Consider the following 27,996-nt stretch of genomic DNA (forward strand, 5'->3'; position numbering starts at 1 on the left):
CTTTTGACAATGTTGACTGGATTACATGCTTCGAAATTTTGAAGGTAGCAGGGCTAAGATACAGGGAACAATTGGAACAATGGGTTATATGCAACTTGCATAGAACCGAGACTGCTGTCATAAGAGTTGAAGGATAAAAGAGTAGCAGCCATTGAGATATAAGTGAGACAGGAGAGCAGCCTATCCCCAGTGTTGTTTGATCTGTACATTGAACAGTCTGTGAAGGAAACCAAGGAAAAATTTTGAAATAGAATTAAAGTTGAGGGAGAAGATATAAAAATTAAGGTATGCTGATGTCGAGGGAGGAGATACAAAAACTAAGATGCGCTGATACCAGTGGAACTGTAGAGATGCAAGAGACTTGCTGAAAGAGCAGGATGAATGGACTGGGTAGTGTCTTCAAAAGAGGTTATAGGACAAACAGAGAGAAAGTGGAACAATGTAATTGAACATAGTCGATCTACTGTATTTACCCGAGTATAAGATGACCCTGAACATAAGACAAACACCCCCTCTTTTTTTTAAAAGGCTCCTTGATTAAAATTTATTTTTAACATATTCTTACTAATCAAATTTCCAAACTTTTATTAATGTAAGGTATCTGCCTAAAAAGTTAACGTTACAGTTATTCTAAACATATGGCATTTAATGGTTGTCTGCATTTTCTTAATACAAAAAGAAATAAACAAAAAGAAATTGTTTTCCTTAATCTTCATCGTAACTGTCTGTAGTTTGGTTAGCCTGTCTGTGGTATCAGTGGTATCACTATTTTAAATCATCATTATCATTATCATCCTGCTAACAGTACAGCTGTAAAACTTATATCTTCGATATCACAAATATTTGGCTGTTTCTTCCGAATAAGTTGTGATTTCTGAGGTTGTGGTTACGGTGGGGCACAACTATTTTTTCTGAATAAATTGTGGATTTCACTTTTATACTGACGTGAGAATGTTACTGAGTTTCTTGCTTCTAAATACATTGTCTGCCCACCGCTCTCTCATTGGCTGTGTAGAACCAGCAGCTGATGCATCCCCTATTGTTCTTCTCATACCAAATGGCGAGAGTTGACAACATTGCTGTGTGAAACACATAAGTACACTACTACCTTCAGCCTAGACATTTACCATCTGCTGCAGAAGCGTGCACTGTTGTCGAGTATTTGTCCAGTTTTAAAGTCAGTATGATTCAGAGTACAAATGAATTCAGGCAGACTGCAGTTTATACATGGTAGATGTCAATAAAAAGCCAAAGAATGCATTGTAGATTCCCATAGTTCCCAACACAGTGAAATTTGCTGCCTGCTCAACACTCCCCTCCTCACATTCATCATCATAGTTCTCAATTCTCAATGTTGCTGATGTCACTGTTCTCCCTCCAACCCTTCTGTAATGGTGTGCTTGAGCAAGTGTGCAACATGGAAGTCAGTATCTTCTAGGGTGCAGGTCATATGTAAAAGCAGCAGCTAATCATAAATGACAGAACACAATCACAATTCAGTCAAGTTCCCAGACTTCCACTTGTCCCGCGATCTAGTCACATCTGTTGGTACTGTCTACATAATGGGTCTTTTGCTGCAACTTATTTTTGCAATAATAATTGCAGTCAATTTATATGATTAATTTCATATCTTATAAATTTAATTCTGAATTAATTTTCTTTCTCATTTAATCTGACTGGCACCATCTTGTTCTAAAGCTGGAAACATTCTCTCATGGTATTCTAAGATGTGAACAGTGACTGAATGTTTCATTTACAACCCACGTGGTAAATCATTAGAGTTTCTCATAACCAAATAAAGTATTAACTTGGATTCAGAATCAAGTAGTAGTTTTTGAATGACAAGATTTTAGCCTTTAGAAATTAGCTTTACTTAAAAAGCAGATATATGAGAACTTTTATTGCAGACCTGTTCAAATGCAACAAAAGTTCATATGTTAAAAGAATTTAATGCTATTTCCTCTTGTGTAGTTTTTAAGCAGATCATTAGAATATTGTTGTGGCTAGTTCATAGTTTTGCGAGTATCCCGTGCACTGGTGCCACGAGTTGAATGTCACGTGATTGTTCGATTAAGGTCGATACTGGATCTATCACAGGAGTGCTTCTGCGTATCTGGAAATCTTGAGCCTATTTGAACTCAAGTATTGTTTTCTAAGTCCTACCCTATGGGATCCTTGAAAATAAATTTGTACTAAACCGCAAAAGCCAAAGCTTCATCTGTAAATGTAGGATAACCCCTATATTCATCCATTAAACAATGTAAAAACGTTGACCTTAGCAGCAATAGTTTAATTTGCGAATATAAGATGACCCCCCCTATTTTTCGAATGACGAATTTGGGAAGAAACCTAGTCTTATAATTGGGTAAATATGGTAAATCGGGCACAGGCAGTGCTGAGAGAATTAGGTCAGAAAATGACACTAAAGGTGGTAAATGAATCTTGTTATTTCGACAGCAGAATAAGTGACAATGGCTGAAGTTATAAGGATATAAAATTTACAAATAAAAGTGTATAATTAATCTGATGCTACAGGTGTTTCAGAATTTTAAAAAAAAAACTTGGTGCCAATTTTTTGAATACTGACAAAAGCAAAATGTTTGACTTTGTCAATTTGTAATTGTGGATGAGAATAGAGTCCACCGCTTCAAGGTAGAAGTGAAACAGCTGTTGTAGCAGTGGGTTGGAGAAAGCCCTCCACCAAATGAAGTCTGTTTCATGTGCCTGAAAGATTGCGGGTAGTGTTTTCTGGAAGGCCCGAGGTATTATTCTTAGTTGTTATGTTATGAAGAGTTAAGAAATAAGAGGCAAATACTATGGAAAGCTATTGGGCCAATTGATTGAAAAATTGTGAGAAGAGGTGTGATGTGCCCACAGAACGGATTTGGTGTTGGAAAACCTGAGAGATTTTGAAATATGGATTCTTAGAACATTCGCCTTATTTACTACTGTTGTCATTCTCTTGAATTTTTTATGTATTGACTCATTGAAAGAAAGTTATGATGTTAAAATGTTTTTAAGTACAATGAAACAATTAACAATAGCCACAGCTGGATATTTTATTGACATTGTGGTAATATAGTTCAGGCATGGGATAGAGCCACAAGTTTCTGTGGCCGGTATCAGTAAAATCATTCTGAATATACTGCTGCGTCATCTTATAAAATATTTAACATTCAACTAACTGACCTATTAAGTATTTTATAAGACGACAATACACCCAGAAGGATTTTGAAGAGACTGGACAGAGTACATGAACAATGTAATATAATGAGTTCCATTTTGACTAAGTGAAACTGTCTTTACACAAAATCAAGAATCTTTGAACTTGACGTAATTTATATTAGTTTATTGTGGCTTTCTCACTGGTATTTCAGTTTCAAAATTTTCTTCATTGAGACTAGAAGTTTACCGTCAAACGGGGTGATTTCGGACTCCAGGGCGAATTCGGACAGTATGGCTTATTTGCTCTTTGCCACTGCATAGAAGCAGAGAGTTACTTATTTTAACATCCGAGTGCCAGTTATTTTAAGCGCAAGATTGCATTTGTCGCTTTCCACAACTTTTATTTTGCGTCAATTGTTTCCCTAGGCGAATAACTGACGAACAGTCTCAGTGTTAAAAATCCATGCATTATCGTAAAGTGGAAACTTTCTATTGTTTCATCGAGCGGGAAGTTATTGTAATCGTAATTGCCGATGTGCTACATAGCTAACAGCATTGAGACAATTTCTGTACAAGTTTGTCGAGTTTCTCGTGCAAGGTTATAAAATAACAATGGTTTTTGTAAAATTGTGTACTGTATGGGGTGATTTTGGACAATGTCGAGAACATATCAGAGCAGGAGAGGTGCTACAGTACGGTGTAATTATGACCCAGAACTTTTAGATAAAGCTGTTTGTGATATTCAGAGTGGTAAATTATCTTAAAGAAAAGCGTGTGATTTGTATGGTATACCTAAATCAACCCGACAAAAAAAGTGCAGGAAGCACATCCGAAAAAAAATGGGAGGCCAGCCAGTGCTAAATAAATAACAAGAAGAAGAAAAGAAGAAGAAATTTTGAAGCAAGGTATCTTGAGGGCTGCACATTGGGGATTTCCCTTGACTAAATTCGGTATTAGATATTTTGTTAAAGGCTACCTTGTTAAAGCTGGCCAAAAAGAGAAGAAATTTCGTAATAATTTGCCAGGAGAAGAATGGGTGCATTTATTCCTCATACGACAGTCAGAAGATCTTTCCATTTGCTTAAGCGAAAATATTAAATGAGCTCGTGCAGAAGTGAACAAAGAGACTGTTAAGATGTTTTTTTCTAATATAACGGCAAAGCTGGAAAATCTCCCACCTAGCAAATTGATCAACCATGATGAAACCATCATTTCGTATCACTTATTCATGACAAAGGGCTACCTTAAAATGTGTAAAACGTCACCAAAATCAAATAAAAAGCATGTATAATTTAAAAAAAAGGCAGTAACTGTCCGAATTCACCCTCTATATACTGTAACTTTGGACAGAGATTTAAAAAACACACGTGTCCGAAATCACACCAATCCAAGGGGTGACTTCGGGCACTTTTTTTAACTGCTTCAGATAAATATACCTACACATATACTTTCTGGTTCTGGTATATTTTATTTGTTACACATATACCCTACCACTTCCATAAAAATCAATTTAATCTAACAATATATACGAAAGTTACAATCAAAATAACAACAAAACTGTCCTAAATTACCGCGTTTGACAGTACTCCCATTTCATCGTGACGCTGACATTATACCATTTAAATAGTGCAACAGATAAATATATGCAACTGAATTTGTACATGTAATACAATTAGGCAACTGAATCAGTAGTACTATGATCATATTTTTGTAGCTACATCTTTAATGTGATTCTTACTGGTTTGTTTTAAAAGCGTGGAATGGGTGATGGAGATTACGTCACGGCATTTCACCAGGTAGTGCTTCCTGTGTGTTATCAGTTCAACCCGGAACTGGTACTTGTCTCTGCTGGCTTTGATGCTGCTATTGGTGATCCATTAGGAGGTATATAGATACACTTCAATAATTTTCACTTTAGTGTTTTTTGAATTACTTTGTCGCAGCTACCTAGTTCTTTAGGCAGTCATGACGGTATTAATCATCTTAGGGTATTATCGCCTTACATGTGTAAATTTATTGAACAAAAAAAAAATCAAGAGTCCATGCCTTTTATAACAATTTTACCTCAAAGTCGCAATTTTAATTTCTTTAATAGATAGTTTCATCTGTTGCCATCGTCAGATTCGTTACATGTGTTTATTCTGGCCAGTGAGATATACATACACAAGTAATAAAATAAAATAAAATTGCGATCTTTATGGGATAAAAAGTTATGTTTTTAAGTCATAAAATAAAGTATGCACAGTTATGATGCCTCTTTTAGTTATATTTCAACTTACATACCAATTTTATCAGTGCTTCCACTCTTTCTTACTCTCTCATCTGTCTGTCTACCTACCTACCTACCTACCTACCTACCCACCCACCCATCTCTTTTTTCAGCTGAATGATAGCTGCTGACAAAATTTCTCATCCAACTCTGTTATATTTTGATAAACAGAAGACTGGAAGTGAATTTTATTACAGAACAGACTGAAATGTACAGTTTTATGTTATAGTCTCTAAGGAAATGAAAGAGTGAGAACATACGGCCCCAGTTTGGTATGCTTGGATTAAAATAACTAGGTTTCAGTGAGTTGAGTGGTAGGGGCCAGCTGCTGGCCAGTTGTAGTTCTCTCTGTGTTACTGTTTAATAGGTACAAGCAGAGCTTCGTCAAGCAAAGCCAGGTGCATGCTGGCAATACTGTCCCTTAGCACTGCAATCCATCAGTCAGAAAGTTATCAAACAATGGAAAGCCCATGTTGGAATATCAACAATATTATGAAAAGGATAAATTGCTACTCACCATATGTATAACATTTTGAGCTGCAGACAGGCAACACATTCAGCTTACGGCTAAAGCCTTCTTCAGAACCCCCCCCCCCCGCACGCGCGCGCACACACACACACACACGCACGCACTGATGGACATCAGGCTTGTTGTCATACCAATGTAAAAATCTATGCAATGATTCTGGCAGTTCTTGTATGTGACATGGTGGCTGCTTTTGGAGGTGGCCCAGCCTCTTGCACTTGGGATTGCGAGCCGCATACGGATGGACTAAGATGATGTGGAGGTCGAATGGTGGACACAACCCCACATTAGGAGGGTGGGAAGGGCCTTGGGTATGTTCTTCATCATTTCAGAGCTTGATCATAGATAATCAAAACCCTGATGAAGGATGTGGTTCAGTTGTTCCAATCCAGGGAGTTATTAGATGATGAAGGGGGCACTCCTTTACTGTTGGTTGGAGATTTGGAGTGTGTGGGGGATATGGCACGGAAATCTTTGTGCGGACTATGCCTGGAGGTAGAGCCTGTCTAAGAGGGGCCTTGTGAGCCCCAAGCATGCTGGGCAAGGGATTTCTTGTCACAGCAGATACTCCATCCCCAGATGGCCATGTTGTACGGGAGGGATTTTTTGGTGTGCAATGAATGGCAGCTGTCAAACTGCAGGTACTGTTGCTGGGTTTAATGTGGCCAAAGGTGTGGATGGAACCATCAGAGAAGAGGTGGTCAGCATTCAGGAAGAATGGTTAAGGAGGACCAGGTGAAGTGGATGGGAGAGAAAGTGTTGAAGTTGTGAAGAAATGAGGGAAAGTTGTCCTGGCCCTGGGTCCAGATCATGAAGATATCATCAGTGGCCTAAACCAGACCTGGAGTTCAGGGTTTTGGGACACTAGGAATGGTTCTCTAAACGGCATATAAACATGTCAGCATAGGAGTTGGACATACTGCAGATTTATTTATGTGGCTCTTTTTCAAAGGACAAGTAGTCATGTCTTAGGGCAAAGTTAGTAAGGTGTATGAGAAATGAGGTAGTGGGTTTGGAGTCTGAAGGATATTGGGGGAGATAGTGTTCAACAGAGGCAAGACCATCATCATGAAGGATGCTGGTTTATAGGGAAGTGGCATCAATAGTGATGAGCAGGAATGCAGAAGGCAAAGGAGTGGGACAGTCGTGGATCAGTGAAAGAAGTCGTTGGTATCTTTGATGTAGGAGGCTAGATTTCAGGCAATTGGTTGGAGGTGTCGGTCAGTGAGGTCCAAAATTCTTTCAGTGGGGGCACAATAACCAGCTATAATGGGGTGTCCAGTATTGTTGGGTTTATGGATTTTGAGGATCATGTGGAAGTGGATGTGTGGGTGCCATAGGGGTGAGAAGGGAAATGTATTCAGGGCAGAGGTTCCAGGAACTGCCTAGTAATCTCTCTGGCAGAGTTTATAAGTGAAAGAATCAGTTGGCAGCGGCCTTCTGCCAGGTAGTCACTGTGATTCATAACAACAGTGGTGGAACCTTTGTCAGTAGGTGGCATGATTAGGTGAGGATCTGTTTTGAGGCTGTGTATGGCTGTCCTTTCTTGTGCTGGAAGGTTGGTGTTCTTAGGAAGAGACCTAGAGAAGGATGTTGATGCCAAGTTGGAGGTAAGGTATTCCTGGAAGTTGACTAGTCAGTGGTTAGGTGGGAGGCAACAGAGGAGGATCACTGTTGGGTGGCGATATGAACTGCAAGAGGCAGGTTCAGGTTTAATGTTAGGATTTGGTTGTGACAAAGAAGTGTTTCCATTGCAGGAACTGATAGGAGGAGAGTGGGTCTTTGACAAGTCCACCGTGGCTAAGTTGGGGTGTAGGCCTGAAAGTGAAGCCTTTGGAATGGAATCCCTTTCCCTGGCTGAAACCTGGACACACATCCCATTCCTTAAATGCTGCCTAAACCATGGAATTCCCCCTCCCCCTGCAATGGCCTAACTATAAAAATTCCTTTCTCTGGATCCCACCTCTCCTTTAACAATGATGTCTATGAGCTCTGCTGCAATCATTGCACAGCTTTTTATATTAGCATAAATGGACACTGCCAAACTTTGGCCAAGAGCAAAGTAGACAACCCTCTGGCACAACATGAAGCTACACATAACATGCTTTATTTCAGTGGCCGCATAACAGCGCGGGTCATGTGGATCCTTTACTCCTCGATGAACTTTTCTGAACTGTGTAGGGGGATTTATCCTTACCACCCATTCTCCACTCCTGAAATTACCCTGGCATCAATTTATAGTAATCTAGTGTCCCCAGACATTTCACCCAACAGTTTCTGCCCCCTTTCTCCTCACATCTCCAACCATTACATGTCCTCTCACACTCATTGTGTGCTGCTCTGTACCATCACACCCATGGATCTTCTTCCTTTCTCTGCTACTCCCCCCCCCTCCCCCAATCTCTCCTGTCCCACAGCCTCCCAATGCTTTGCCGGGCAGCCTTGTTCTGCTGCTGTCTCGTCTCTGCATTCTCCACCAGACAGCATTCTTCACTCCCCCCCCCCCCCCCCCCCAACCAATACCCTGCTATCCCTTCCCCTTCTCTACCCCACTCGGGATTGTTGCTTTAGTTCAACACAACACAGCAATTCAAGCTATAACTCTGCTCTTAAAAGAGGTTGCAGTGGCACTTCCACATATTTAAGTGAGGAGTGACACAGTGTGCAGTCAGATTAAGTCTGGGGAGAGTTTATTTTTTACTACATACATAAACAATGTACAAGATTTATTTATTCCATTCTTTTTAAATCGTATCATTTTGGATTAAATATCAATAACTTAAGAGTGAAAATCATAAGACCTGCAGAATTTAAAGCAAGATTTTTCGCTAAAAATATAGAATACAGTGCACATGTTTCTGAAAGTATATCTGTACACTTCGTCCACTTAAATGGATGGATAGATGTCACTAGGGTGTATTGCACTTCAGCATTTTATAGTGTAGCACAGATATTGAGCAGGAGTTTTGAGCCATGTTTCTTTGAACTGGGTGACCAGCTTCAGTGACAACATGCATTCAAATGTGTCACAGCTTCTGAAACAGTTTCCTTGAAATCATGTCCCCATTCCACAAGCAGTGTAGGTCATACAAGATAGAAATATAAGATGAAAATAGAATCCACTGACTGCAACTTATGTCTTTTGTTATTTATGTAATCAATTTCGAAACATCCAGTTTAATCTCCAGATGTTCCTGTAACAAGAAAACTCTTTAATCAAGGACAGTCTACATGTCGTCATTATGTACATAAACTTCAATTATGAAATAATTACTGAAATTTTATCATACTCCATTTCATTAGCAATAACAACTATATTTTGTTACTATTTTACAAAATACCATATATTTAAAACAGTTTTTATTTGTGTAACGTTAAGGAAATTTATTTAAGAGGTCTAAAGTTCTAGTGATTTAATACAAGTAACATTAATTCTGCTTTAAGAATGCATTTCACACTTATTTTGGAAACTACTGGTTAAACTTTAATCAGACTTGCACTTTTATTTATTTAGCACATTCCATCCAAAAGAACTGCATAACTCAAGAGGAATGGTTAGCTCAGACGGCAAGCAAATGCTAACAAAAGAAACAAGATCTGAAAGGTGAAAGGAATGTGTAGGAGTGCTGTATGAAGGAAACGAACTTGAAGACAGTATAACAGAAAGAGAAAAGGAATTAGGAAAAAATGAGATGGGAGACATGATACTGCGAGAAGAATTCAACAAAGTACTGAAAGGTCTAAGCTGAACAAAGAAACCCAGGCATGCACTCTAAATTATTGATAAGCTACGCAAGGGAGAACCGTTTATGGCAAAACAAGTCATTTACATGAAACCGGCAAAATACCCTCAGACTGCAAGGAGAATATAACAACTCCAGTTCCAACCAAGGCAGTTGTTGACAGGTGTGAATACTATTGAACAGTCATTTTCATAAGTCATGTTTGCTAAATACCAACATGAGTAATTTACAAAAAAATGAGATGATGTGTAGAAACCAACCTTGCGGTAGATCATGTTGGGTTCTGGGGAAATGTAGGAACATGCGAGACAAGGCAAACTTACCATTTATAGCTGCCCCAGATTTTGTGCAAAAGTACTTATGATCGAGTGTTCCAGAGTGTTTGTTGTATAGGCGCTGTTGTCCATTCCAACAACTACTATAATCGTATGTCTGGCTATAGAGTCAAATGCCATCTTAAAATAATAAAAGTATATCATGAGCATTTACTTATCTCCAATGAGCATGTCTGTTACTGAATTTAGCATATAGGCCCCCCCCCCCCCTCTCCTGTACACACACACACACACACACACACACACACACACACACACACACACACACACCATTTTAAAGTTTGAAAACTGTTATTTATATCTCACTAATAATTCATATGTAATTTTTTGTTTTCCTCATTACAGGTTGTAAAGTAACACCTGAAGCATATGGTCACATGGCGCATTGGCTGTCTTCATTAGCAAATGGCAAAATAATTTTATGTTTAGAAGGCGGATACAATATTACATCAATCTCCTATGCTATGACACTTTGCTCAAAAGCTCTTCTTGGTGATCCTTTACCACCATTACAAGCAAAGTTAGCTCCTAGCCAGAGTGCTATAAATACAATTCGCAATGTTGTAAAAGTTCAGAGTAATTATTGGTCTTGTCTTAGATTTGGAGTTTCTTTCCTTGATCAGCAGTACTTGACTGATCATACGAAAGCAGTGGGAGATACTGATGTGGTAAGCAGCTGTTCACAATGCAAAGAAGAAATGTCAGCACAGATTCCCAATGCCAGTTCGATTTCATTGGAAGATACATTTGCTAGAATAAATTTAAGAGAGGAAGTGGCACTACACTATTCAAAATCTGCATCTAGTCACATTACAACCAAAGATAACTACTTAAATGATAGCAATTATTTCTCAAGTTCTGGTGAAGACAAGTCTCCAGACAGTCCTATGGACTTTTCAGGAACAAGTTCACTTATAAGCCCAATTTCTTCTCCAGGAGATTGTAACCCATCTTGGTCTCTTAGCCCACCAGTCAGTGTCACAATACCAGAGAATGTTTGTAATGAAACAGTTGTAAATACACAGTTTTCTGACAAAATTGAAGCTGAACTTGAACTAGATGAGAAAAACAGAAATGTAGCAAGAAAAAATTCTGAACTTTCACTTTTGTCAGATTTAGGACATGATAGCAATGAGAATCCAATCACAGAAAAACATCCAAAAGGTATAGGAGATACTGAAGTATCACTTCGCAGAATGGCAGATAATAATACAAGCAGCAGTGGAAGCAACTCCCAACAAGCTGGGGCAAGTAATTCTGCAGATGGTGGGGATGCTGCTGATTCTTCTACTGCATCTGGGTCGAGCAGCAGACCACGTCGTCTAGTGGACTACTTAGCTGAAAATATGCAGGTGAGAACACTACATTTTTGGTTTTACAACATTATCATAATTTGTAAATTTAAAATGTCAAAGTTAATTGGGCAAATGGGTGGGAATAGTCATACATTTGAAATTACTTTTGGTAAGTTAGTCACATGTTCTGTAGGTCTTTTGTATGAAATCATGGAAACTATGTAGAATGAGTTAATTGCTAATGAATGTGAAAGGCATTTTTGACAAAGAAATTTTGTGTCAGACCTTGTTCCCTTATTTTACATGTTGCACATCCTGTAATTTACATTCTGTAACACAAAAAATGTAAGGCTTTATGTACCTGTAACCATGACAGTGCTCAAACAGGCAGAGCTTACCCCTTTTTTTATATTTTAAGAAAAGAACTTTATTTTTAAAGAGAATATTCAAATTCAAGTTGTACATTGTTTTCTATAGTTGTCATTATAATTTGTGACTGATTCTGTTTTTGGCTAAGGAAAAAAGTAATGTAAAACTGTGTTTCCCTTTAATCATCAGTCATGAATGCAAACAATGTAGTGCTTGGAGATAAATTTCATAAATTTTCCATATACAGGTGAGTTTCTGGAAGACATTTTCAATCATTCCTAAGAGCTACACTAGAATGATGTGTATTAAGAATGAGATAATTTTTATTTTTAGTGTGTTGTTGAAGGAACAAGGTTGTCTCATCGTGTTTCACCACTGTAGTCTCTCACAGTTGTGTTTTTCATATTGTTACTGAAGTTGGTGTCTTTTCTCAGATGCTTCACTGTATCAACAAAGCTAATATTGTTACTCGTTGTGATGTGTCACAAGCTTCTTAGTAACTTATTGGAAAGGGTTTAAATTTGTGGTTGATGTTCGTCCTTTCTCAGATATGGAAACCTGTTGAGCAGATATTTGGCTTCACAACAACTGCTAATCAAAATTTGATGCTGAATTTTTCCAGATTATTAGCCAAATAGTGTGTAAATGTGTGTGTGTGTTTAGTAGTAAAGAACTTTTCGTCATTTGTAATGTTTTGTCCTGGACTATAAACAAGAGAACAGTTTTCATTAAAATGGTTCCAGACTTGTGGCACTAAATAGAACTTCTCTATTATGAATCTTATTGATCTTCTTTCACTTATAACAAATTGTAAAAATTTTGTAACACTTCTAAATCTACCCCCTATTGCAACTTTGCTGACCTGTTCTGATTCACCACAAGTCTCATATATCTTCTTCTACCAATAATCTCCGGATCATTGTATGGTGTTTAAACACTTATTAAATAATTCAACACAACACTGCCAAATTTACTTTTCATTTCATTCACATTTATTGCAACTAAATATGATCATGATCACCACTTTGCTTGTAATGAACTACATAAATTTAACAACACAGATCAATAAGCTCCATAGCTTAAGAGTGGCCTAATAAAAATTCACAAATGGTTCATAAAACAAACATAGTAACTTTCCTCTTTGAATGCTAGCTGCCAACTGACTGACACACAACTGTGCATACTGAATGATAGAAAATGACTGTATCTAGTAACTTGATGCATGATGCCCATTTAAAAAGAGGTGTGTAGGAGAGAAATTACAAAGTGTTAAAATAGAAAGCTCATACATTTTAAATATTAATGTAAAAGAAAAATAGAAAATACATCAACATATTAGAAAGTGAAGTAAATCTGTGTAACTGTGAACTGTATTTTCTTAAACTGGTATAAATAATTAGTCATCAGTATGAGGCAGAAATTTTGGTGCACACTTAGATCTACCGACGCCCATCAACAATTTTCTGGAAACTTAAATTCTCTAATTTAACTATTTCATAAATTGACATATTATTCAAGGAAAATTTACGTTTCTGATATCACAAAATTTAAGGCTGACATACAATAACATTTGATTTTTTTAAAGGATTACATTTTAAGATTTGAGCTTTCTAAAATGTAATTTTGATGAGAAATAACGTTTGAAGTACTAAGTTTTAGGAAAAGATAATACATTCTTTAGCAAGAAGAGAATGGTGGCTGTTAATTTTTTTTAAGGAGGTGTTCATGAGTTTAGTCACAAATTGACTGTTGTCATTGTTGGCCTGAAATCAATACATTGAGTAATCAAGTTTAGCAAATTTTATTGTGAATAAGAATGTATGAATTATATGTAATCATGGTGTATGCATTATGTGTAGAAAAGATAAAAGAAAATAGAAAAAAATATACATTAAAGGAGTGGGATTACAGCAAGTAGACACACTCCTCTTAAGGGGCTCCGGAACGCCCTATACTTGCAATGTTAAAATAACGCTTATAAATTACATCTTTCCTCACAAAGTATTTGAGGTAGGAAGTTGAACTTTTTACAGATTATTTATTGGAATATGGGCTACAACTTAACACAGGGATTTACAAAATTTTAGTTCAGTTATTAAAGATGATTTTTTTTTTCAATTGTAATGAAAATTCACAACATTTTTTTGCAATTTTTTATTTATATATTCAAAAATATACAGTTTTTTGGAAAAAGGCTGTGTTAAATTATGCAGAAGGTACTGTGTAACATTTACTGAAAGTTTGAAACAAATATGTTTGGAAGATCCTTAGAAAACATGTAATTAGTATGAGAAAATAAAAGTTTTGGGAATCGAGCGACAAAGATTGGATTAACTTTTTAGTGCATTCCAGGTCCATAGGATGGATTATCTTCATCCTCTGCAAACTCCTCCTCCAGCTTCCTCTTGTTCCTCCTCCTGTTTACTCTTGCTTGTATTTCTAGACTCTTTACAGCCCTGTCTGCAGCCCGAAGGCGTTCCTTGTCTAAAGCAAGCATCGCTCGTACCATGTTAGAACCTATCTCCATTCCCATATTTCTAAATACCTTGCACCTTTGGCTTTCCAACATTTCTCCTTTTCTTAAAAGCCTTCAGAGGATTTCTAATAACTTTACCTTTACTCATTATTATACTTCAACAAAACAGAGACTCAAGAAACAGAATTAATTACGAATATTTTCGAGATAACGACAGAGTAAATAAACATGAAACAATCGACAATCACACCAGCGATATATATTGAACCATCACAGGTTAGCCACAACACATACTTTATCTCACATCACTAAAATGTACCTGATGAACACGGACGTTAATAATAACACCATTTGACAGCAGTTTAACAGTGCCACAGTGGGTCACGCCCATGTAGAACACATTTCAAAAAAATTTAAAAATAGTTGTAGTCTTCGGAATTGAATAAATTATATATCTATTAAAAGGTAATAGTCTGCAGATTCAGAAAACGCAAAAAAGTAAAAATTGAACTTTTCATGATTTTGAGCCTTTCTGGAGCCCCTTAACTAGAATTCATTATTTCTGATGTTCCTATTGTGAAAGAACTATGCCCACGTGAATTCTTCACGTAAATTTGCAGTAATTTCTTTTGATATGTTTATGATGTCAACTTTTCCTTACATCTCTTACTGTCAACCATTCATTACCATGTTGTACACTGTTTTGATAATTTCTTCAGTGATTACGGTTTTGAGACTTTCTTCGTGAGGATAATCATCAAGAAAACTCCTCACCTTTTCAATCTACTGATCAATTTCATAACAAAGACAATGCATTTATGATAAAGCTGCAGTTTATTGTCTTCCAGCTGACTAGTTGTGAGCATTTGTTGTGGCTGTATTTAATTGAACAGGGTTCAACTTAATGGGGGGGGGGGGGGGGGGGAACATAGATTTGGTGTAGATGTGTAACGTTCTTCACATAATGTACAACTACATTTGGTCATTCAAATTTAATAACTGTTGAAAGTGAAGAAACAGACTCCATATAAATTTTCATCAATGTGGAAAGGATAGATTGCTGTTCACCACAAAGAGGGAGTATTGAGCTGCAGACAGGCACAGTGAAAGAGAGTGCTAGAAATTTTCAGCTTTCAGACTAAGACCTTTATCAGAAGTGGCGCGCGCACACACACACACACACACACACACACACACACACACACACAAAGAGAGAGAGAGAGAGAGAGAGAGAGAGAGAGAGATGGCGAGGGGGGGGGGGGGTAGAGTGACTGTCATCTCCAGGTTGTAAGGAGACTGCAGTCGGACCTTAGTGCCCAAAGATGACAGTGGCCATGAGTGTATGAGGTTGTGCTTCTTCGAATATATGTGATTTTTCTACTTCTGATGAGGGACTTCTTCCAAAAGTTGAATATTTGTTGCATTGTTTTTCATTGTGCCTGTCTGTAACTCAATGCCTCCTCTATGTGGTGACTATGAGCCTATCTATATTGTTACTCCATCTCGGACTTTCAGTTGTTAGGATGAGTTTCTGTTGATCAATGCATGGTATTCTGTTTTGTCTGTTTGAATAAACAGACAGACAACACAACTGCTTCAATGATCTATATGCTGAAAACTATTCCACAACTCATTTTTCCACTTTGATCGTTTCAAAGCATGTATCAGTAACAAATACAAAATTTTTTTGATATCAGTATTGTATCTGTGGCACACCTAGTGTTTTTCTCCTTGCCTTAAGCAAATAAATTAAAAAAAAAATTAAGTACTAATCTGAAAGTCTTGGTTCAAGAATGGAAAACTCTTGTCAACAGAGGTAGTTAGTGTCATTCTTTGGTAATAAACAGTGTAGTCATGTTGGTAAAATAGGCTACTTTGTTTCACTGGAAAAAGCAACTTCTTCTTCTTCTTCTTCTTCTTCTTCTTCTTCTTTTTTTTTTAAAAAAAGTAGGGGCAGTATTTTCTAGTTTCAGTTAGTTGATTTATAGTCTTTTGAAGACAAATTGATGTGTAATTGTTAGTACAGCGTACAGCTGCTTTGTCCTTCATGACAGGTTCTAAGGAACACATTGCCTAAAGGAATGAACTAAACAAGCTATATACAGAAGTATTGCCTTCATAATAATGTTTTTTGCAGATGTTGGTGGCTGGAGAAATGTTTGCTGTTGTACCATTGCCTGGTTGTCCTCACTTGGATCGTGTAAGAGAAGTGCCTCCATGTGGTATAAACTGCACTCTACCTTGTCTTGAGTGTGGATCAACAAGAGAGAATTGGATTTGTCTTGAATGTTACACTGTAAGTTTATAACACTGCACTTATATATGTGTGTATTTAAAATATTATCATCTTGTGTACAGTGAGCTGTGTAGATGTGTTTATTTTTATCACTACAAAAATGTGGTATTCAGAACTTTGTACCACATGGATCACATAAATAGAGGGTTATTTGTAATGTAACAGGGTAATATGAAATGTAGTATCTTATTTTCCACAAGATTTGCATCCATTTCTGGCAAAATTCGCATCTAAATTATTAAATAGCGGAAACTCCAGGTTGGAACATAAAAGATGTATTGCTACTTACCATAAAGATGACACATTAAGTTGCAATTGGGCTCGGTTGAAAGACACTTGCACATAAGCTTTTGGCTACAGCCTTCATCAGAAAAAGAAACACACACCATCCAATAACCACACCTCATGCACACATGACTGCCAACTCTGGATCTGGCAGCTTGGGCTAAATAATCTTGCATTCTAGCCAAAGTTGGGGGTCATGTGTGTGTGAAGTGCGCTTGCCTGTGTGAATGATTGATGTGTATTTCTCTTTCTTTTCCTGATGAAGGCTGTGGCCGAAAGCTTATGTCTAAGTGTCTTTTAATTGTGCATCTAAATTATTTTCCTTTGTAAATGATTAGACTTAAAAATTTGAAAGTTTGTCACGATACATGCCTGAAATTGCCACACTACTTTGAAATTGACTGTTTAAAATAATAGTGTTGTGGAGCTTTTGTATTGGAATGTTTGCTTTTTTCACTGAAATGGCTTTTGGTTGTTTCCCTCTTTTTGCTCTATATACCGTATTTACTCGAATCTAAGCCGCACCTGAAAAATGAGACTCGAAATCGAGGGGGAAAAAAAAATTCCCGAATCCAAGCCGCACCTGAAATTTGAGACTCGAAATTCATTGGGAGAGAAAAGTTTTAGGCCGCACCTCCAAATCGAAACAAAGTTGGTCCATTGTAATATGAGACACAATTTAGGTCGAATGAATGAAGATACAGCTACAGTACTTCGGTTCGAGTCATAAGCTTAGCAGTTAACCTTTACCAGGTAGCCATTGCTATGCGTCACGTGCTCCGTCCGTATTTATACGAGTACCCAAGTTTTTCGCATACTGCATCTGGTTTGAATTGATTGCTTATTTTTCTTTGATCTGAAAAGTGTCGTACTCTTTGTTATAAGTGTTTACGCCACTTTAAGCTGAAAATGGATTACTGTACTGTGTCGTGCATTGTTTGTCGCATTCTGATAATGAGTGTTTACGATCTGTCGCCGCTCGCAGCATGGCTTGCTTTTGCGCACGCTACCGCCGCTTACAATTTAAAAAAAAAGAGAGAAAGGAATCGTCTCCTTAGCGAAGCAGTGGCAAGAGACTGCTATTTGTTGTTACTTACACTGCTGCTTTGTTTGATAATGACCAACAAGAACCAAATAATAGACAGCGTATGATAGAAGGTGTTCTGAACGAGAGTTTAGCGAAAATTTTTATCTGTTTGAAAATCTTTGCAGACGCCTCTTTAGTAGCCTACATTACATTCTGCACTGAAATTAGTCATCTTAGATTTAAAAATCTAGTCAGTTGCCGTGCTTCATTTCTGACTGTATCACTATTAGGCATAAGAATAATACGAATATAAACATGACATGATATGTATATTCTTCCGCGTTTGCTGTTGTCTCACACTAGTTTCGTAGTTTATTAGGCAGACAGGATTTAAATGAATTAGCAGCAAACACGAAAGAATACATGGCAAAATGTTTATATTCGTATTATTATTATGGTAAAGAGAATACTGCATTAAATTCACAATTCACAAAAGTTCCTATAAGGAACCATCTCTTCTCATAGGTAGGAAAAAATAAAGAACGTAGACATCCCAAACAGTCTTGCCAGTCGGATTTTCGTAGTACATTGAAATGCTGCTACATTCGAAGGTGGACAATACGGAATTTGTATTTACTTCATTGGATAATGTGTGAAAAGGCAGTGGTCGAAACTCGAGGCGGAGGAAAAAGCTCGTCGTCCACTTTTTTTTTTAAATTTATTTACTGACGCAGAGGGTTTGGGGCCAGTATTTATCTTTGTGCCGGCAAAGCATGCCTGTGCATCGCTACATATATTCGACGGCAGAAGTTAGTTGTGGCGGCACCTACCAAATTTTTTTTTCAGAACTTCCGCTTACTTTGCACTCGTTTTTAAGCCGCAGGCGGTTTTTTGGGTTACAAAAATCGGAAAAAAAGTGCGGCTTGGATTCGAGTAAATACGGTAAGCTTTTTCTGTTGAGAAGCAGCAAAATTTTCCTGCCAGTGAACAGATTATGTCACTGATTTAAGTTGTTTCTGGACATGATTTCTCTATTCTCACTCAATTTGATAAAGGCAGAATATTGATTTTGACCTTTCATGACTGACAAGGTATTTAGCATAGAAGTAGGATTGAAAGTATGACTCAGCCTCATCAGAGTACAGATTCACAGATTTTGTTCTCTGGTTGCTGTTGTGCAGAGTATGGATACTGTAAATTGCCAGTCTGCCGCGAGTGTGAAGAAAGTAGAATTATGGCTGCTGGAGGAATGGTGTGGAGGGAAAAGCCCTGCCTGTCTCTCGCAGGTCTCTTCAATCATTTCAAAATATAAAAAGAATGCACAACACAAAGCATTCAGGAATGGATGCTGTGCAGTTGCATACCTTGGTTCACGATGTCATAAATGAGGTAGTTCAGGCCCGACCTCAACTAGTATTTGACACAACCATAGTTCAAAATAACCACCAACTAAAACTGCCATTTTACACTAACTTTTGCGTTTCAGCTAGTGGACAAGTGTACACATTTCTGTGTTCTAAATAATGCTAGGTCCAATAAACAAGTCCTATGTCACATTACACAATGTGATTCCTTACGCCATTGTAAACAAACAAACAATTTGTCAACTTTAGTGGTTTGCCATATTATGTGGTAGAGTGCAGCTCTGATTGTTGTGTTTGCTAAGCACTGATGATGATTTGTGTTTTTGAGAGGAATTTTGATTGACGGCTGATTTGACAAGGTGTTTGGTGTTGTTTGTGATGTTTCACCACACATGTTGAGTGAGAAAGAGATTTTCTCACCGTATTGTGGGTTTACAATATTGCGGAAACTACAGCCAATAGAATATATGGATAAAAACAAAAGTGCACTGATAGTTACCAAAATGGCAGAGGTATTACATCTTTTTCAGCCTTATATTAGGCAGGAACACATTAAGAAGAAAATTGTACAATTTACAGATGGGAATGCAATAAAATAAAATAAAATAAAAATTGAAGCTCTCAATTTCTTCCACAGGTGATGTGTGTGGTGTGTGCTCCATTTTTGTCACATATTAATGCAAATTCATTAGCTTTTTCTCTCAATTTCAACCATTCCCTGCACCAGTGTCTTGCGCCCCCCCCTCCCCCCCTCCTTTTTTTATTTTTAAATACACATTGCAAGAAATGCTTTCAATTGATATCCATCCCCAGTAGTATCAAAATCTTTTGTGACAATTGCTTTAAAATTGAGGTTAAATTTGATAAACTTTGTTGATACATATACTTGCTTCTCTTACAAACCCGTGCAAAGGAAACGACAAATTTGAGAAACAAGTTTAATTCTTTTTAGGGACCTTTATAAATTGCATTTGTGCACTATTTAGGGTTCTGTACTCCATTCAGTAAATATGGAGTCCCTGTAGGATCACTTTGTTGTCCACCTGTTTGTCCATCTGTTTTCTCAGGAATGTGTCATGGTATCAAGTTGAAATTCATTTCAAATACTTATGTGTACACTTTCTTGATGGTGTAAAAAATTTAAGCTTCTAAGCCAACACAATCAAAAGATATGGCCATTTGTGGAACATATCTTGATATTCATAAAATCACTCATCATAACCTATGGATGAACTATTTATATACATAATTAAGTTTGTATGGATCCATTAGAGCAGGAGTCCTACATGCACTTGTGGTTTTTATTTTGCAAACGTGTTCTTATGTAGATTACCTTCGCCAGGTGATGAGTAGTTCCAGTAACTGAAAATTGATTACATTTTCCATATTTGTATGCAGAAAATAAATCTATTTAAATTATCTCTAATAAAATATTCATGTAGATACAGTTACGTATGAAACAGTCTTCATTAGGTAGTTTCACATCTTTATATTTTGAGGCAAAATTTGCATCTGTGTTCTTATTTATTTCAAATTCATTTTTTCAGGTCCTAGTTATTTGTATGCACCTCCAGTGTTTCAAAAGAGACAGTGTGAAAACTGCAATACTAATGACAAGTGTCAAAGTACAGAATATCTCTCCAAGTTTCAGTTCATAATATATGTTGTGGCATAGTTGCAGAGTGCATCACTAAGGTGCAGATGTTTTGTATGGTTGCATCTAATTAGCCATGCCTGCAGATAGGCAACACTGTGAACAGATTTTCAAAGTAGGGTGCTGTTGTCTCTCTCTCTCTCTCTCTCTCTCTCTCTCTCTCTCTCTCTCTCTCTCTCTCTCTCACACACACACACACACACACACACACACACACACACACAAAAACACAAACAAACAACAACAACAACAACAACAACAAATCTTGCATCCACATATTACTGTTTGCAGCCTCACAAACAGCGCCGATATTGAAAACTTGATACTCTGTCATGCACTTCACCTGTATGGCTTGTATTCTTCAGGCGGTCTTTTTCTGAAACCTTGGAGGTACTTAAGAAAGACGCTGTACAAAACAATCTTAATTTTACTTTTCAGGCATTATGTTTCAAAATACTCCAGCAAATCCTTGATTGTTTAAACAATCAAACTCTCACCTATCAGGTGCACCCAGAAGGTAAATTCTGATGACGAATATAGAGAACAAAGATATCACTAAGTAATAAATATTTATTGGAATATTTACACTATGTGATCAAAAGTATGTGGACACTCCCAACAACATATGCTTTTCATATTAGGTGCCTTGTGCTGCCAACTACTGCCAAGTACTCCATATCAGTGACCTCAGTAGTCATCAGACATCGTGAGAGAGCAGAATGGGGCACTCTGCGGAACTCACGGACTTCAGACGTCATCAGGTTATTGGTTGTTGCTTGTTTCATATGTCTGTATGCGAGATCTCCACACTCCTAAAATCCTTAGGTCCACTGTTTCCAATGTGATAGTGAAGTGGAAACGTGAAGGGACATGTACAGCACAAAAGCGTACAGGCCGACCTCGTCCGTTGACTGTCGGAGACCACTCACGGTTGAAAAGGTTCATAATGTGTAATAGGCAGACATCTGTCCAGACCATCACACGGGGATTCCAAACTGCATCAGTATCCACTGCAAGCACTACGACAGGTGGGAGGTGAGAAAAATCGGATTTCTGGTTTAGTGGCTGCTCATAAGCCACACATCATGCTGGTAAATGTCAAACGATGCCTTACTTGCTGTAAGGAGCTAAACATTGGATGATTGAACTGTTGTGGACTGGCCAGACAGCCAATCCACTATGACCGGTAGCCGAAAGGCACGCGTTAAGCTCACACAGGCTGGCGTGAGGTCTGGAACAGGACAATGTCTTGAGACTAGCAAAAAAGGTACGTAGCTTCTGGAATACTTAACTTTAATCCATAATTGGTGAACATCGCTCTTGACGGTACATGCATCACAAGATAAATAGCAAATGAAAATGGCGCCTTGCTAGGTCATGCAAATGACGTAGCTGAAGGCTGTGCTATCGTCTCGGCAAATGAGAGCGTAATTTGTCAGTGAACCATCGCTAGCAAAGTCGGCTGTACAACTGGGCGAGTGCTAGGAAGTCTCTCTAGACCTGCCGTGTGGCGGCGCTCGGTCTGCAATCATTGATATTGGCGACATGCGGGTCCGACGTATACTAGCTGACGCGGCCGATTTAAAGGCTACCACCTAGCAAGTGTGGTGTCTGGCGGTGACACCACATTCCTCCCCCGCAAATCGGCGAACGGCTGTGTTATAAGGCTTCCGCGCGCCGTGGGGAGGACCCCATGTTGATGTATGCGACGAGGTGGGGAGTCTAACAACAGGCGAGGCTGTGCCACCCGCACCCTGCCATTAGATCTGAGGGGAGCTAGGAAACGCCTGAAAACCTAGTCCAGGGTGCACGCCAACATGCGGTGTATGCGCCCGCAGAGAGACAGGAGGAGCCGAAGGGTCGACCTCCATCGGGTCGGGGCACCCGACGGGTGAAGACGACATATGGTCCGGAGCGGGCAAGAGTTCCATGTCGGAGGACCACTGGTCACGGGATGCAATTGGCGGCGCGTGATCCAGGGAGGTGCCCGGCGGTTGCAGCGACGCGTCCACTGTGGGCGTGTGCGGCGGGAGAACAGGCGGCGGTGGCCCGTCGCCATGGGGCAAAATGGAAGGCATCGTCGGTAACACCTGGGGCTGAGGCGAGCCAGTAGATGGGTCCCCAGGGCGCTGACCGGACGGCACCGTCGCTGAAAGCAGACGGGGAGCGGCAGAACCCGTGCGACGACAGAGGCGCAGCTGATTGAGATGCCGACGCACCTCACCAGAGGCCCCCAAAACCAGATACATAGCGCGGCCGAGGCAGCGAAGAATGCGCCCTTCGAGCCAACGCCGTGCACCTCGATAGTTACGATAGTAGACAACGTCGCCTGGAGCAAAAGCAGGTGTTTGCCGCTGCACAGGAACCTGATGCGGCGGATGTAGCAAAGACATCAAGGTTCGATGAGGACGACCGTGGAGCAACTCAGCCGGCAAGCGACCATCTCGGGGCTGAGAGTGATACGAGGACAAAAAGAGCAATAACGCGTCCTCCCGAGAATGCGACTCTTTTAACTTCAACATCTGTGACTTGAAAGTCCGGACCAAGCGTTCAGTGACACGGTTTCAGTGTGGCGAAAACGGCGCGGTTGTCAGATGTTGAATACCATTGGCCTTGCAGAATGACTGAAATACTGCAGACATAAATTGTGGGCCATTGTTGGAAACAATAGTCTGTGGAAGACCTTCAATGCAAACGATAGCAGATAACGCTTGGATGGTGGTAGATGACGTCGTGGAAGACATCCGGACAACAAAAGGAAAATTACTGAATGAATCTACCACAACCAACCATCGAGCATTCCAGAATGGACCAGCAAAATTGACGTGTAAGCGTTGCCAAATGGAAGAGGCCTTCGGCCACGCAAAGAATTTCCGCGGCGGTGCGGATTGTTGTTCGGCACACGCCATGCAAGAAGAGCACATATTCGTAATCGCAGCATCGATTCCGAACCAAGTACAGTGCTGACGAGCAAGTTGTTTCGTTCTCACTATACCCCAGTGTCCTTGGTGGAGAAGCCGTAAGACAGAGGACTGTAACGAACGTGGGACCACGACCCTGGACTGATCATTATCTGAACGTAACAGCAGAACACCACGGCGTACAAAAAGTCTCTCCTTGTGAGCAAAATATCGGCGAACCAACGGATCCTCGATCCATGATTTTGACAAGGGCCATTGCGTAGCAACAAAACGCAAAACGGTAGCAAGGACAGGGTCAGCAGCTGTGGCTGTAGCTACATGACGAAAATCAATCGGAAACCATTCTATCACGTCATCGGTTTCCGAATCAATGAACATGCAAGCAAGTTCGGAAGAATCGAGTGCTCTATCCTCAGCAACAGGCAAACGGGACAATGCATCGGCGTTTCCTTGCTTAGCAGTGGGCCGATACAAGATATCGTAGCGGTACTGTGAGAGGAAAATAGACCAGCGGATGAATTTCTGCGCTGTAAGCGGAGGTACAGGCTTGTTCGGATGAAAAAGTTACGTCAAAGGTTTGTGGTCTGTGATGATGGTAAAGAGACGACCATACAAGAAATCATGAAACTTAGTAACACCAAATACGAGAGCCAAAGCTTCTTTCTTGATCTGTGAATAATTTCTTTGTGCAGATGAGAGCAATTTGGACGCAAAGGCAGTAGGGCAATCGTGCGATCCATATTTGTGCGCAAGCACAGCACCGATGCCGAAATCCGATGCATCTACCATCAACAAAAGGGGCTTCCGGGGATCGAATGGCATAAGGCAAGTATTGGAAAGTAACGCCGATTTCAACTGGCGAAAGGCGTGTTCGTGTTCCGTCGTCCAGACGAATGGAACACCTTTACGGCGTAAGCGATGAAGCGGAGCTGAAATGGAAGAGGCGTGGCACACATAGCGATGATAATAATTGATTTTTCCCAGCACACTCTGTAGCTGCTGCAAATTCTGCGGCGAAGGCAAGTCTTGAATGGCACGGATGTGCTCGGGACTGGAATGTATGCCTTGGGCATTGAGTACATGTCCCAGGTAGGGTAAGTCACGAGCAAAAAACACACATTTGTCCTTCCACAAGCGAAGACCATTGTGGCGCAAGACCTGAAATAATGTTCAGAGATTGGCGAAATGTTCTTCTTCCGTCTTTCTGGAGATCACAATATCGTCCAGATAGTTTGCTGCAGTAGGGACCGATGCACAAACCGTTTGCAGATATTGCTGAAACAATGGAGGGGCGGATGCACACCCGAATGGCAGTCTTTTGAATCGATACAAACCAAGATGCGTGTTAACAACCAAAACGCACTGGGATTCTTCGTCCACCGGTATTTGCAAGTACGCATCTGCTAGGTCCAACTTCAAAAAATATTTACCCGGGCACAGTTTGTCAAAAAGATCTTCCGGGCGGGGTAAAGGAAAAGTTGCAATCACTAGTTGGGGATTCACTGTTGCCTTGAAGTCCACACAAAGTCTCAATTTTCCGGAAGGTTTTGGCAAAATTACTAAGGGTGAGGCCCAGAGAGAAGCCTGCACACGTTCAATTACACCTTGTGATTCCAAATCGTGTAATGTTTTTGCGACCGCATCACGCAATGCGTGGGGAACATTGCGCGCTCTGAAAAATTTCGGTTGCGCGTGGACTTTCAGTTCCAAATGTGCTGTATAGTTCTTAGCGCAACCAAGGCCCGGTGCAAAAATATCTGCAAACTCTTCACATAGACGAGAAACACTGTCTGAATGCACAGTCTGGTTCACTGATAGGACCTGATTTACTATAGACAAGTTAAACAACTGAAATAAATCGAAACCAAACAAGTTCACTGCAGAAGAAGAATGAAGGACGTAAAATGACACAAGTTTTGTTTGTCCTTTGTATGTTGCAAGAAGACTGCACTGCCCTAACACAGGGAGCCCGTGACCTGAATACGTAGTTAGCTTAACATTTGCGGCACGCAACGGTGGTGTGCCCAGCTGTTTGTACGTGTCTTGATTGATCAGTGAAACTGCAGCTCCGGTATCGAGCTGGAAGGGTATCACTTTGCCGTTAATGTCCAAGTCTACAAAAAGTTAATTGTCCTGCTGACGACAAGAGCGACTGTCTCGTGCATCGTGAAGGGACACTGATACAGAATCACTTGCGACTTAACGGGATTTCCGGCGATGTCGACGCACACTATTTGTGGGACGAACACAGTCACTGTTAGAGAGAGTGGCACTGGGTGGAGTGGAATGAACTACATGAATTTCCATGGGCGAAGGTTCACGAGTCTGAGTATTCTTGGTTCGATTCCGATTCCGGCGCGAAGCAAAGGGCCTGGAATGGTTGTGAGCTTCCGATTGGAGCTTTTTCTGGCAAACACTTTGAACATGTCCTTTTTTATTACAGAAAAAGCAAATAGCCTGGCGGGACGGGCAATTCTCACGCGAATGTCTAGTAGCACACCGCGGGCATGATTTCACTGCATTTGCTTGCTGGCGCCGGACACGTGGCTGAGAGCCAGGCGGCTTTGGCGTGGCCGGGCGCGAGGACTGTTTACTGCTCCGTGCAGCTCGCCCGGCGGGCCAGTTAACCTGACACACGGGTGGGGAAGTTTCAAATGATTCCTGAGCAAAGTCAAGTGTGTCCTGCCGATCCAATATGTCCATCACTTGTTGAAGGGAGGGATTGACTAGTTTCAAAATCTGTTCTCTTATACGAACATCAGAAACGTTCTGTGCAATTGCATCACATACCATAGTATCTGAATAAGGGAGTCCACATTGACACTCAAAAGCACAATCCCTAGTAAGGCCTTGCAAGGTTGCAACCCACTCCCGATTAGTTTGACCGGCCGTACGTTTTGTACGAAAGAAGGTATACCTTTTTGCAACTACATTGACTGATTCTTTGAAATATGCATCTAATGCAGACAAAATTTCGTCGTAGGACAGAGTTGCTACGTCGCATCGGGGAAATAATTTCACTATCACACGGTACGTCTGGACGCCTACGGATGCTAACAAAAAAGGCTGCCGCTCATTACCTTGAATTCTGTAGGCGGCGAGATGGAATCCAAATTGGCGTGACCACTCCGTCCAGCTTTCCAGTGCAGCATCAAAAGGTCGAAAAGTTGGTGCAACAGCGTGTTGTGGCTGCGTGAGTGGTGGAGCAGCGGCTGCCGCATCGTTTTGCATTGCACGTTGAACCTGGACGAGCTGTCCAAGGGCATCCAATAAGGCCTGCGTCTGCTGGTTCTGTAAGCGATAAAATTCGGACAGTACATCTGGAGATTGTGGCGCAGCCATGATGCAAGTAAATCAGGGCAATATAGTTACGAACGCAGAATTCTCGTCGCCAACTGTTGTGGACTGGCCAGACAGCCAATCCACTATGACCGGTAGCCGAAAGGCACGCGTTAAGCTCACGCAGCCTTGCGTGAGGTCTGGAACAGGACAATGTCTTGAGACTAGCAAAAAAGGCACGTAGCTTCTGGAATACTTAACTTTAATTCATAATTGGTGAACATCGCTCTTGACGGTACATGCATCACAAGATAAATAGCAAATGAAAATGGTGCCTTGCTAGGTCATAGCAAATGACGTAGCTGAAGGCTATGCTAACTATCGTCTCGGCAAATGAGAGCGTAATTTGTCAGTGAACCATCGCTAGCAAAGTCGGCTGTACAACTGGGCGAGTGCTAGGAAGTCTCTCTAGACCTGCCGTGTGGCGGCGCTCGGTCTGCAATCACTGATAGTGGCGACACGCAGGTCCGACGTATACTAGCGGACCGCGGCCGATTTAAAGGCTACCACCTAGCAAGTGTGGTGTCTGGCGGTGACACCACATGAACGGTGGAAAAACGTTGTGCGGAATGACAAATCACGGTACACAATGTGGAGACCTGATGACAGGGTGTGGGTATGGTGAATGCCTGGCGAATGTCATCTGCCAGCGTGTGTAGTACCAACGGTAAAATTTCGAGGAAGTGGTTTTATGGTGTGGTCATGTTTTTCATGGAGGGGGCTTGCACCTCTTGTTGTTTTGCTTGGCAGTATCACAGCACAGGCCAACATTGATGTTTTAAGCACCTTCTTGCTTCCCACTGTTGAAGAGCAATTTGGGGATGGCGACTGAATCTTTCAACATGATCGAGCACCTGTTCCTTTGTGCATAGCCTATGGTGGAGTGTTTACGCGACAATAACATCCATGTAAAGGACTGACATGCACAGAGT

General features: G+C 40.2%; 1 protein-coding gene across 5 annotated transcripts in view; it reads left to right on the forward strand.

Moving 5' to 3' along the window:
* The window catches only part of LOC126259559 (histone deacetylase 6), a 339,218-nt gene that overhangs the window by 261,108 nt on the left and 50,114 nt on the right, over window positions 1-27,996 (forward strand). For all 5 annotated transcript variants that reach the window (XM_049956465.1, XM_049956456.1, XM_049956474.1 and 2 more), the window contains 3 exons: window positions 4,920-5,049; window positions 10,384-11,390; window positions 16,316-16,474. In XM_049956465.1, the coding sequence (XP_049812422.1) occupies window positions 4,920-5,049; window positions 10,384-11,390; window positions 16,316-16,474 (1,296 nt within the window). The remainder of the gene's footprint in view (window positions 1-4,919; window positions 5,050-10,383; window positions 11,391-16,315; window positions 16,475-27,996) is intronic.

This window comes from Schistocerca nitens, chromosome 1, assembly GCF_023898315.1.
Source record: "Schistocerca nitens isolate TAMUIC-IGC-003100 chromosome 1, iqSchNite1.1, whole genome shotgun sequence".
In the NCBI taxonomy this organism is placed as follows: Eukaryota; Metazoa; Arthropoda; class Insecta; order Orthoptera; family Acrididae; genus Schistocerca; species Schistocerca nitens.